Genomic DNA, 13,211 nt, shown 5'->3' with positions numbered 1-13,211 from the left:
ACCCTTGCTAGTGTGAACAAGTCCCCCAGAGCCTGGCCAATGTAAGCCTCGGGGAATTAGCTCCAGTTGGATTTAAACGGGTGTCTGAGGTCACACACATCCATATGATGTCAAACACTCAGGCCACGTAGTAGCGATAGGGAGTAAACTTCACTATAATGATGGCACATAGCCTGTCATGCCCTGCAAGTGGGTGGAAGTTAGCTTTAAGATCAAGCTAGTCAGATGGCCTAGTGACTGATCAGCCATGCTTTTAGTCTTAACCACTAACTCAAAACCAACCAGACTGAAACAAAATGAGGAATAGGGCTGCATAAAATGTCCTTTGTCTTTTTTGCTTGTAAGCAAAAAAAAGACAAGCATGTACTTTCATCCTGGGAGATTTGTTTCCTACCAATGAAAGAAAGTCTATCTAGGTACTTATACGGCCCTTGTCACGAGAGAGAGCGTACACACTCTCTCTGTTACTCAGAGGATTGCCACCCCAGCAGACAGGCAGGCAAACTCCTTACATAGATTATAAAAGCAGAATGGACTATCAGAATCATCTCATCTGAGCTCCTGCATAATGCAAGCCATAGAAATGCATCCAGTAATTCCTGTATCGAACCCTTAAATTGCAGCTCAAGAAGAGCACATCTTTTAGAAAGTCATTTAAAGGTGCAGTACACAGAAAAGAGAATTGTAACGTCTTCTCTGTATTTACACAGCTACACCCAATGCTGTTACTCCGGAGAGGAGTAGCCAATTAAGAATCCTGCTGGCAAAAGCCCAAAGCTGAAGGCAGCAATGGTGTTTGCCGAAACCCATAGTGACACCACTTCATGACAATAACCAGGCCACTAACTGGAAGGATGCAGTAGCCCACAAGCCATCCCTATTCATCTATCAAGCAGCCCAGGGGACTCCAGTGAGGGAAGGTAGGACCTGTGGGTGGAATGACAGCATCGCCTGTTCACAGATATCTTGAGTGTGATGCAAAAAGACTTCCCCACTTTCTGAATTTCACCTTGTTAACAAACATAAATCATAAGCCTCAGACGTTTTTCCCCCCTGAGCTTGGCTGTTTCTAGGACTTTTTCCTACAGGATACCCACCTCTATGCTGTCCAAGCAACCGCATGAAAACCAACCAGGACACCCACCCACCATTCTCAATTTCTCTCTAGCTCAAAGGAAGATATTTTAACCCCTTTTGTAACTAACAGAAGCAACCTCGTCTGGTTGCCAAAGTGAATCAGCAAAATCACTCCACATCCCAATCAGGTTTCTAGCCACTGACATGTTGCTCCAGTTATATACGGTAGTTTGATGGTAAACAGAATTACACCAAGGGCAGCATGAGCCTTTTCCTTAGAGCTACATATTTCTCAAAACACATCCCACTTGAATCTGAGTGACTATGTGACTCAAGAACTCCACATTTGGACGAGAGTTATACATATGTTGTCTGGCAAACACATAGCCACATATTTCTCAGAATGAATAAGCATTAGTGAATTCTTTATGAATAAGAGTCAAAGAGCATGATTCACTTAATTAGCACCAGACTTCTGGAGTTACAAGGCCAAAAGAAACAGCCCCAACAAAAACTGTAAGTTGGAGCACCCTCTTTGTTCCTTAACCATTCATGCCAAAGCTAACTCATGGCTTGTCTACCCCCAAACATTATACTGCTTTAACTATACTGGCCCTCCATACTAGGGCTTGTATCAGTATAACTATTAGGTTAAAACAAAAAAACCCTCCTAACTAGCATAAAAGTTCTGTGTAGATCATGCCTCTGTTTTCTAATCTAGATCATTCTGGAAAAGCTGAAGTGCTGGTGCTATCTTGATTGCAAATATAATAAATCAGCAATCACTGCTTAGAGTTTGTAAATAGCAAAGGCAAAATCAGATAAAACTGTAAGTGACTGTATTTTTGTGTGTTTGTATGCTGCTTAGCACAGTAAGGCCCTGGTCCATGACTAGGTGCTACCCCAATAACAATAATTAATGAAAATAAAATAAGATAAGAGCTGGGAAGAGCCAACAGGCCTGCAATTAATTTGTTTCTAATATTTTATTTAGTAAAACTCCTTGATTATTGTTTTACCAGCCTTGAAATGTGAACTGGAAGGGATTTGATTCAGGATTGAAAGGTTGTCCAATATCAGATAGAGCTTTGTGCATCTTCTGCTTAACTATTTTCTTACAATACTACTCTGAGCACCAACTTTCAGAATGACAGCTTCCCCCATATTATGCCAGGGGGACTGTTTTTCCTTTCCCCCCTGTGATAGATTCACTCTGGTATCAGAGACAGCTGGGTGGCATTTGGCTCTAGGTCCCACTACACCAATTCAATTAAGTCCTGCATTTGAAGTGCAAATTGGACCCAATAAACATTTTGCTGTAAGCAGCTGTAGCAAGGTTTCAACTTTGAAAGCCAAGTCTAGATCATCATATTGGAGATTTTAAACTCTTGGGGGCTCTATGTATGACAAGGAAATTACCGGCAAATCTCTCCAGATGGTTGGAAGGATACAAAGCCAGATACTTTAGGTTTGTCTACACTGCAACTGGAGCTCATGTGATTGCAGCTTGGGAAGGTGTACCCATGATAGCTTTAATCTAGCTTGCAGAGCTAAAAATGGCAGCAAAGATGTGGCGCAAGGGACCCTGGCACAGGCTGGACGAGCCCTGGATACGTACTCACATTGCTAATCCATGCCACAGTATCGTCACTGCTATTTTTAGCTGTGCTAGCTAGATTAAAGCTAGTATGGGTATACCTACTCAAGATGTAAGCACACCTCTGACTGTAGCGTAGACACACCCTTTAAGCAATACAAGTTTCCCTCAACAAAGACGCCACAATGAAAACTATGATTAAATATTTTCACTTCAGTCTTCTAAAATAAGATAAAACACAGAATTCACATTTAAAATGCTAGAAAGAGTGCCACGGTACAGGGAATCGCCTTCACATCTTTTGGGGTTGTGTCTACCTTTAAAGGGTTCTGTTTGATTTTTAAAAAATGGGGAAAGAATTATTTCAGTTGTGTCGCCCCCAAATTCCCATTTGTATTACGTTAGGAAAATGTTCTTACTTGCTGAAATGGAACAACAACAAATACCCAGTTAGAAGGTTTGTGACGGCAGCCAATAAATATATCTGCAAAAACAAATACCATCCACAGAAATAAGGGGGAACAGAATAAAAATTAGGAGATATGGAGTGATTCATTACCTGCATTAGATTAACAACTGAACTTTCTATGGTAGGATGATCCAAATGGGATGAAATAACTAAAAGTAAATCAATGATCTAATTTTTTTTTAAATGGTATGTCTGGTACCAACTGTAGCTAATCATATTGAATATGTCGAACAGCACTGGTCCCAGTATGGATCCTTGGGTGACACCGCTATTTACCTATCTCATTCTGAAAACTGACCACTTATTCCTTCCCTTTATTTCTTAACTTTTTACCCGTTACTGATCTAGGAAAGGACTTTCCCTCTTATCCCATGCACTTTCGTTTAATACTTATATAAGACAACAAGGCCTGGTTCTGTAAACACTTATGTACCAGGCAAAGAGCTCATTACTGTGAGTAGTCCCAATGGTACAATGCCCACTCGTAATTGTTTGCACAGTCAAGCTCATGATTTGTATTGTCAACAATTCTGTTTCATCTCAGTAACAATGTTTCTTTTTAGTGGGGTGAGTATATACAGCCTGAATTTCTTTATACAGTTCCCCCTCCTAAAAGGCTTCTAGCTAATCATTCTCATTTAGCAGAGTCTCATTGTAGCTGGCCTGAGCTTGGTGCCATAAGGAATCCCAGCCCTGGGCCAAATGTGACCATGTTCTGTAAATCCCGGGTTGGGTATTGGTTCATATCTCTGGCCTTTGAGTTTTCAGTACTACTAGACATATAGTTTATAATGCTAAATATGCTATAATTTAGTTACTTGAATAGTAACGTTCCCTGATGCTCAGAACAAACTGCCAATTTTCAAAGACAAATATAGTGCGTTAGAAGCAACTTGAAATACTTGGCTGAAAGTTCCACACGCCAGCTCAGAAAGTATTTCTATAATATACTACAATTAAGCGCACTTAACTGGTCCACATTTAATGTGGTCACTAAAGATTTCATGGTGCCTTCCAAGAGTACAAGAGTGTGGGTGTTAACCCTCGTGTCCTGGCCCAAAATCCAGTTTGGGCAAGTATATTCTGCCTTCCTCAATTCTCCTGCACTTTCAGTGGGCTACTGCATTACTCTAAGGGTCCAAAATTGTTGCGAAGGGGTGTTTGCATTATTACCTGGATGCTGCCTTTGCAGAAGACAGCAGAGAAGTGGATTAAGAGATTGCTCATAATGGTTTTTAATGTACTTTGGATCCTTTGGAGGAAAGTATTATAAGATAATACAACTAGGATGAGAGCTCCGTGAAATTTTTTTTTTTTATTTTGGATGAATTTCATGTTATTTCATTTTATCTATCTTATCCATGGGATTTGTTGGGGGATCAGGTCCTGCCCCTGGCAGGAGCAGGGGGCTGCAAAGCAAGCCTGCTCTGCACTCACCTTGCAGTGGCAGGTCCTGTCCTGCAGGCCTGGGCCAGGCTCTCTGCTCCCTGTGTTGTGACCTGGAGAATGCAGTTGCAGTGCTGCTCAGGTCTGGCCCAGCTGCCCCTCTATCCTGATGGCCAAATTTGAGTCAGGAGTGCTGCACCCTTGTACTTCAAGTTGCAATGCCCAGAGTGGGGAACTGGGCCCAGCCCTCTGGACCAAGAGCAGCAGGAGCCACTGCTGCTGGGTGAAGTTTTTCATTTTATTTTGTGTTATTTCAGATTTGCAAAAACCATAAGGCTCTAACTATGACATTTGGTAAAATGTGTTTCCAATCTGTGCTAGGGGTTGTGGTGTGTTACTGCATCTCATTACCCATTCAAATGAACGTCAGAAAGACCATGCAAAGTTCATCAGCATATGTACTTTAATTCCAGTAAAGAGTATTGCTGGGAACACGGATTGTGAAAGCCCCATTCTGTTCAGTCAGCTGGGCCTTTCGGAGGTTGTGCACAGCTGGGGTCTCCTCATTGAGGCATATACAACCAGTCCTGAGGGCTTTTATGTTCAGTGTATGTGGAAATGTTGATGGGGGAGCACTACCTCAGTAAGGCACCCTAGTGGGAAGGGGGTAAAGTGTGTGTGTGGGGAGATGTAGTAGTTTACGGGAACTGCTAGTATATTGGAATCCACTTCCTGGACACTACAGTGTTCATAAGCGATGGTCACATGACCACCACCCTATGCCGGAAGCCTACTGACCGCTATGCCTACCTAAATGCCTCCAGCTTTCATCCAGACCACACCACACGATGCATTGTCTACAGCCAAGCTCTACGATACAACCGCATTTGCTCCAACCCCTCAGAGACAAACACCTACAAGATCTCTATCAAGCATTCTTACAGCTACAATACCCACCTGCTGAAGTGAAGAAACAGATTGATAGAGCCAGAAGAGTTCCCAGAAGTCACCTACTACAGGACAGACCTAACAAAGAAAATAACAGAACACCACTAGCCGTCACCTTCAGCCCGCAACTAAAACCTCTCCAACGCATCATCAAGGATCTACAACCTATCCTGAAGGATGACCCATCAGTCTCACAGATCTTGGGAGACAGGCCAGTCCTTGCTTACAGACAGACGCCCAACCTGAAGCAAATACTCACCAGCAACCACATACCACACAACAGAACCACGAACCTAGGAACCTATCCTTGCAACAAAGCCCGTTGTGAACTGTGCCCACATATCTATTCAGGGGACACCATCACAGGGCCTAATCACATCAGCCACACTATCAGAGGCTCGTTCACCTGCACATCTACCAATGTGATATATGCCATCATGTGCCAGCAATGCCCCTCTGCCATGTACATTGGTCAAACTGGACAGTCTCTACGTAAAAGAATAAATGGACACAAATCAGACGCCAAGAATTATAATATTCAAAAACCAGTTGGAGAACACTTCAATCTCCTTGGTCACTCAATTACAAACCTAAAAGTGGCAATTCTTCAACAACAAAAAAACTTCAAAAACAGACTCCAACGAGAGACTGCTGAATTGGAATTAATTTGCAAACCGGATACGATTAACTTAGGCTTGAATAGAGACTGGGAGTGGATGTGTCATTACACAAAGTAAAACTATTTCCCCATGTTTATTCCTCCCCCCACCCCCAACTGTTCCTCAGACGTTCTTGTCAACTGGTGGAAATGGCCCACCTTGATCATCACTACAAAAGGTTTCCCCCCAACCCCCGCTCTCCTGCTGGTAATAGCTCACCTTACCTGATCACTCTTGTTACAGTGTGTATGGTAACACCCATTGTTTCATGTTCTCTATGTATATAAATCTCCCCACTGTATTTTCCCCTGCATGCATCCAACGAAGTGAGTTGTAGCTCATGAAAGCTTATGCTCAGATAAATTTGTTGGTCTCTCAGGTGCCACAAGTCCTCCTTTTCTTTTTGAGGAATTGGGTAGTATCCCTTTAAACAGTTTGAGCTTTCCGTGTTCCATGCTTAGAAATGTGCCAGACCAGCTGTGTGTGTGTGTGTGTGTGTAAGTAAGTAAAACTAAGCCTTGCATGTTGTATATAGCTAGTGAACAGTTATTTGGACCACACTGTGCCAATGTGGTTCCTTCATATTACATTTCCTGTGTAAAGAACACTCAGCCCACACCCTATATCCTCTCTTCATAGGGAACCCCTCCTCCCTCACATCTGCATGGAGTACAAACCCACCAGCCAGCCCAACCCACTTACCCATTTCCCATCCACATCAACTCCTGCTTTTGAGGAATCACTTCCTCAAAATGTTCCTCAGGAGTGGACTGTGGCATTCTGTTACTAGGAACTACTTTTTGTAGTAAGGAATACACTACATAAATAACTGCAAAAATGATTTTTAAAGTATATATTTAAAATAATGAATAAAATTAAAGAGCCAGAGTCTAACGATAGCAATAAGTCCATGCAGTTCTCAGCTACTGATGACGAGGCACTTCTTTGGTGCTTGAAAGCATGAGATTCTAACAGTACTCCTCAGGCATAAACCAATAGCATAATAATACACACTATGGGTGAAATCCTGGCCCCAATGAAGTCAGTGGCTAAGCCACCATTAACTTCCATGGGGCAGGGATTTCATCCTTTGTTGGTGGAGTTCGTGATAATGGAACGCCAACAGACCCCGGTTATTGGTGGTGGGATTGAACCTGGGACCTCCAGAGCATAGTGCATGAGCCTCTACTGCATGAGCTAAATATGGCTGTTAGCTAAGTCTGTAGAGAAAACTCATGAATCTTTCTTTAAGTGGTCTCGGTGCCACTCAATGGGACAGAGCCCCACACCCAGGAGGTGCATGGTTTACACTAACAAGGAACTCAGGGCCATGCCAAATGAGTCCAGGCATAAAGTTTTCATGGATCCCAGTGAACCCAGGCTTCTGGATTTCACACAGGAATAATGGGAGCCAACTATTCCGGATGGTCTTTATTTTAAAAGATTTCTCTGTCCTGCGGTGTAAAAAGACCCTCACTGCTTACAATATATTATGGTGAATATTTGCAATAAATGGCTGTTGTCTCCCCTTCCCCGATTGTCAAGAATTTCCATTCCCTGACCTTGGGCCCCAGCCACGGTGCTTTCCAGCAAGGTGCCGGCTGTTGAGCTTAATTGCCAGCTGCAATCACACTTTCTTGAACAAGTTTCACCGTTTATTTCTGGTGGGAAGCTGCACATTTTTACCTTTTGAACTCTTCAGACTGCTGAACTCAGCAGAATGGGTGTTTTCCCTGCAAACTCTAATTCTTGCTGGCCAGCTCTGCAGGGAGAATGAAGCTACTTGAGTTACATCAAGACTTTTAAGAGTGAGACAGGCTTTGGCAGCAAGAGTATTCTTTACAAACTCTTTTGAGCCATAATGTATTAGCTGACCTAATACTTCATTGTTAGAACGGCTGCAAGCAATTGATTTTTTACCAAGTACGTCTCTTAGGTTACTAAAAATCTGCTTAGATTATATGGCATCCGGCCAGTCACAGTATCATGCGAGTGTGTAGTAAACCACCGTGACTCTGGGAGGGGTGCACACACTTCACTTTCTTTGCAAATATTAGTAATGCTGGGCATTGTTCAGCAGTAAATCACTATCCAGATAAAGCGAAATTACCTGACATTTCCTCCGGTTGCAGTTGAAAACTGCCATATCACATGGATATTCAGGAGAAAACTGGGCGAAATCCTAACCCTACTGAAGTCAAGTGTCAAAATTCCCATGATCTAAGGGCTGGTCCACATGATGTGTTACTGCTCAGCACACCAGGACGTGAATCTGCAGCGCACCAGCTCACGTGCAGCAACGTTCTGTATGGACACTGCTACAGGGCTGTGAGAGTGTTGACAGGGGACATGACTGCAGCATGCTGTAGGTTTGCACCCTGGTTTGCTGCTCAGTAAGTGTAGACCCGGCCTCAGTTACAGGAGCCTCTTGGGGGTGTTCTATGGGCTACAGTGCTGCTCTGAATATCTGCAGTGCTGTGTACTGCAGCTCCGAGTCACACCTCTCTCCCTGCTCCTCCACACCATGTACTCCGGGACTTGTAAGGGGATCCTCAGGAGGAAGCAGCCTTATTGCTATCTACCACAGCACCTGCCCTAGGAGAATCCTTCCAGATACACATCCAGGCCTTTCAGGGCCTCTTTATGCTGCTCTGGCCCTTTTCCCCAACCTAAAGGGGTCAGAACAGGAGTGAGGATTCCACGTGGAGTTTGTAAGATCAGGAGCAGGACCCCAAATAGAATTGATACTTTTAGATTTATCCATGGCTTAATTCCAGTGAAGTAAATGGAATTATGCCAGGAATGAATCTGGCCCATTGCCTTGCACAGTGCATGGCTTGATTACCGAGCAGTATCTGTGTGAAGGTTTACATTTAGGGAGGCTGTTTGCCATGGCTCAGGAGTTACTTGCATGCTAACAAATATTAAAGTTCCACACATCTCATTTATTGGCTTGCTTTACTCAAAGCAAATTCCTCATCATGTACATTGTAAATGTACGTGAAGTAGAGCTCTGCAGTTTTGTCAAATTCCCAGGACTGACACATCATGGGAACTCAAAACGCTGGGAAAAAAGTTCCTAAGAGTCCCATCAAACAGGCATGGTGTGTCCTTGGGTTTGGCCTCAAAAACGTAAGAGGCTTCTGACTCATTTTCAAGCTCATTACTGTGGACTTTACACTGGCTTTCCAGATATAGCACTCAGCAATAAAAGATTTTAACCTGCCATCATCTTCCTCTCCCGCTGTCCAACCTCATTGCAGTATTATATGCACTCAATAAGATGGTAACAAAGATAGTCTAACAGAACGCATTCAGGAATAGTCATGGCTCCAGGAGTCTTTATAATCAGGGCAACACATCAGCAATTCTAGTATGATTCAGTGGACAGGGCAATGCTCTTGGTCTCATGAGACCCCAGTTCGGTTCCCAGTTCTGCCAGTGCCCTACTCTGTGCTCTTAGCTTGTAAACTCTTCAGGGCAGGAACTGTCTGTGTCTCTGTGTTTGTACAGCACCTCACGCTATAGGATTCCAAGGGGCTACAGTGCTGAAAATAATGTGGGGAGAAGTGGTCTGCTCCAACGGAATTAAACAAGAATTATCTCAATATATCATTCCATCGCTAACGAGACTCCCAGATATCTCCAACTGTGTTTTTTTATGAATTGGTCTATGTCAGCATGATTCAAAAATCCTCTTATAGTGATAAGGAGACCTGAAGAAGATAAGATTTTGGTTCATCTGGTTCTAACTAGGCCACTCAGGCAACATAGCTTTCGAGTGGTTCTAGAAAGTTACCTTTAAATAGTCCTTATCCCAGCTGGAGGTAGTAGAATTCTGAATATATAATGGTCATTCTTCATCATAGATACTCTGACAGCATTTTACAAATCCCACTAGAAATACACGCACACGTACGTGTTGGTGCATTCAGTCTAACTATTGGGGAAGGAGGTGCAGTAATTGTGCAAGTCACTGCATTGGGATAGATGTAAATAAGCACAGAACTGGAGGTAGAGCTGTAAAGACTAAGATAAACTATTCTACAATTGCTATTCCAGCATAACTCCCAGTGTAGACATTCTGTTCCAGGACAGACTTTTATTCTGAAGTAGAGTATCTGCCCGGGGGACACATGGGGAGCTATATATATTGTTCCTAACAGCAATAGCTATTCTGCTCAATTGCCCCATGTAGACAAGCCCTTAAGGTCAAATTCCTAACAATCCACATAAAAACTTAACCTTGTGCTCCAAACTGTATCACAATGGGATTTTTTAAATAATAGTTTTAACTGGCAATAGTCAAGATCAAAGTAGAATATGAACATCAGAAGTGAAGATTGCAAAGTGCTAATAATTGCACTAATCCACCCAGGAACTGATCACAAGACTAAGATGACAGTTTATGAAATGGAGTCAAAACATAAACCCAGTGCAGCACCCAAAATAAAGAAAGCCAGGATTTTTTAAGGAAACAAATGCAAACAGTCCATTATTCCACATTACAAAGATAGAGATTCAATGAGATAGAGATTACAGACATAATCAAAACCTATTTCACTGAAGCCTCATCTGGCAATTTTTTATTTATTTATTTACAAATGTTCTCCCAGATTACAGGATCCATTTTTGCCTCAGTCACACTGGATGCTGAATGATTCCTAAGAAAAGTGTTTGAGCAGAAATGAAACAAAAATCACTGGCTAGCCTAAGTATGGGGAGTGGTGTTTTGAGAATGGAAGTAAACAATTATATTTGCCTTGAAAAATCATTTTCTTGGGTTCCTAATTTAAGGCATGAGGTGGCTTTCTCACAAATGCAAGTGGAAACATCTTTACTGACCAAGTCTCCCTCTTGGCTTATTTTGTTAGCAATCGGCACATTCTCTCTCTTTGTGTGAGAATTACTTTCTCTTCTAAATATTTAAAACCTTTTTATAGATTCTGGCTGAGATATTCAGAGGTGCCTAAGGGAGTTAAAATCCAATGGAAACCCTAGCTGAAATACAATGGAGTTGGGTGCCCTTTGAATGTCTGAGTCTCCATCAAAGGAATCAATGCAACAGGCTCCTGGACTGAAGTATATAATCTGAGGAAGGGTGGGGGGAACAGAGGGTGAAATCCTGGCCTTATTGAACTCAATGGGAGTTTTCCCATTAGCAGGATTTCACTCACATATTTAACAACGCTGCATGACAGAAGGATCGTGAGTTTATATCTTAAACTTCAAGATGTAACTTTGTTAGCCTTTTACTGCTATTTTCCTTCCAGTAAATCTTGTACTGTATTATAAGCAGAGAGCCCTCTACAGTCTGCTCACTTAAAATATCAGTCTCAAAACCACTGCATAGCTTTTACAAACAGAATATTTTGTTCTATTCCGTAGCAGGGAGAGTATCAATGGAAAACCAAGGTGTCTCCATAGTTGTCTCAAGCACAAATATAAGCATACAGTGTTCGATTTTATTCTCCCTTCACAGCTGGCTCCACAGACCATGACAGTATAGCAACCAAAATTATATATTTTAAATAAAATCAAAGGACAATTGGACAATGGAGAGCAAAAATGAAAAACACTTTCAGCCTTTATGTTCAAAAGCTGTGCACATGAATTTCTTAAGTAGCATCTAATGCTATGACTAGCTGAATTAATGCAGCTCTTTGAAACTAGTGTGCATTTTTCTGTGTTTCTTATTTTTATTCATGATTGTACAACCAATTTAGGTAATCTGGAAGAAAGATTTTTCTCTTCTTTCAATGTAATGGGACAAAAATCTTTTTAGGGAATAGTAATTTTATTTGGTGCTATAGTTCTTAATCATTATATCAGAGACAGAATTTTAAAGTATCCACTAGAATCAACTAACTTTAGAAAAGGTAGAGGGGGAAAGGTTAGAACGTCACTTACTTTTTACTTTTCAGGCAATTGTAGAATCCAGCCATGGTCCTTCAAGTGAGAGATGTTTAATTCATACTCACATGTGGATGCCAGCACAAAGGTTCTGCAGCTTAGAATCCTGCTCCCCAAATGCCCACACACATACACAAGAAAGCCAGCATGCCGATGCAATTACTAGCCAGATAAAGTTCCTGATCTGAGGCCCACAGTCTCTGCTGAACTGGGTCCAAGGAGGGCAGTGCTTGTTCCATAAATGGTTATGAAATGTTAACTCCCCCTTTTCCTGTCTCTCTCCAACTTTTGGTAAGCACAGCATCCTAAGTGAAAAATACCATATGTTGTTTGACTGTCTCCCTACAGGGCTAATGAGGGACTCCGTTGTAATTAGGATGTGAAGAAGCCCTGAGGAGATAACCGTGGTTTTTATCAGAGAAAGGCAGACAGAAAACAGTGTCAAGAGCTTTGAAACAGCAATAAAAAAAAAATTAAAGGAAAGCCACTTTTCAGCAGTTAAGAAGTAGGGGACCCTTTCAGACACACTATCTATACTGCAAAAATAGGCATTATGCTGCCTCAGTGTAAAACATCTCTATTGCAACAAGCTGCTTTGGACACTACCATGATGATGATGAAATCCCATGCAACTACTGTAAACTCACCCCAAAAGTTTACTTTTGCATATTAACAGAATTTGCTTGGAGTTTAAAGTATCTAACTTAAAGTATCCCTTAGAAAAGGATTACCTGACAATGTCCTTTTAAGACAGTCGTATTTGTACTGGATCTCTCCATTACCATGCTACATTGCGCTAAAAAGAAAGGTACCATTTAATCTTACCACTAATATGGGGCTTTTGTGGGGTCACTAATCAAATGACACTACAAAGAGAGGTAACTAAAGTATTAATATTCCCATTTTCCCCAGTATTCAAACTGGGAAGCTGAGGTGCAGAGGTTAAGCAACTTGCCCAAACTCAGACACAGTAAGCATGTCAGTGACACAGCTGGACTATAGAACTCAGACTAAATCTCCCTGTCTCTAAAACATTCAAAAGTTTTTTTGATTACAAAAGTCACTGTTCAGATGCAAAATGCAGTAACAACTGTGATCATGTTATCCAGAAAAATGTCTTGCTTTCAGTCCCATCTGCATTATATTAGAGATACCTATTTTA

At 41.9% G+C, this 13,211-nt stretch overlaps 1 protein-coding gene across 4 annotated transcripts in view; it reads right to left on the bottom strand.

Moving 5' to 3' along the window:
* The window catches only part of KIAA1210 (KIAA1210 ortholog), a 92,956-nt gene that overhangs the window by 54,985 nt on the left and 24,760 nt on the right, over positions 1-13,211 (bottom strand). For 3 of the 4 annotated variants that reach the window (XM_073361356.2, XM_073361357.2, XM_073361359.2), the window contains exon 1: positions 12,047-12,259. The exons of the other annotated variant lie outside the window; for it this stretch is intronic. In XM_073361356.2, the coding sequence (XP_073217457.1) occupies positions 12,047-12,081 (35 nt within the window). In that variant the 5' untranslated portion in view covers positions 12,082-12,259. Of the gene's footprint in view, positions 1-12,046; positions 12,260-13,211 lie in introns of those variants that run through there. 4 annotated transcript variants of the gene reach the window in all.

This window comes from Lepidochelys kempii, chromosome 9 (assembly GCF_965140285.1).
Source record: "Lepidochelys kempii isolate rLepKem1 chromosome 9, rLepKem1.hap1, whole genome shotgun sequence".
Classification (NCBI taxonomy): domain Eukaryota; kingdom Metazoa; phylum Chordata; order Testudines; family Cheloniidae; genus Lepidochelys; species Lepidochelys kempii.
The sequence above is the reverse complement of the archived record's forward strand: the minus strand, read 5'-3'. Positions and strand labels throughout refer to the sequence as shown.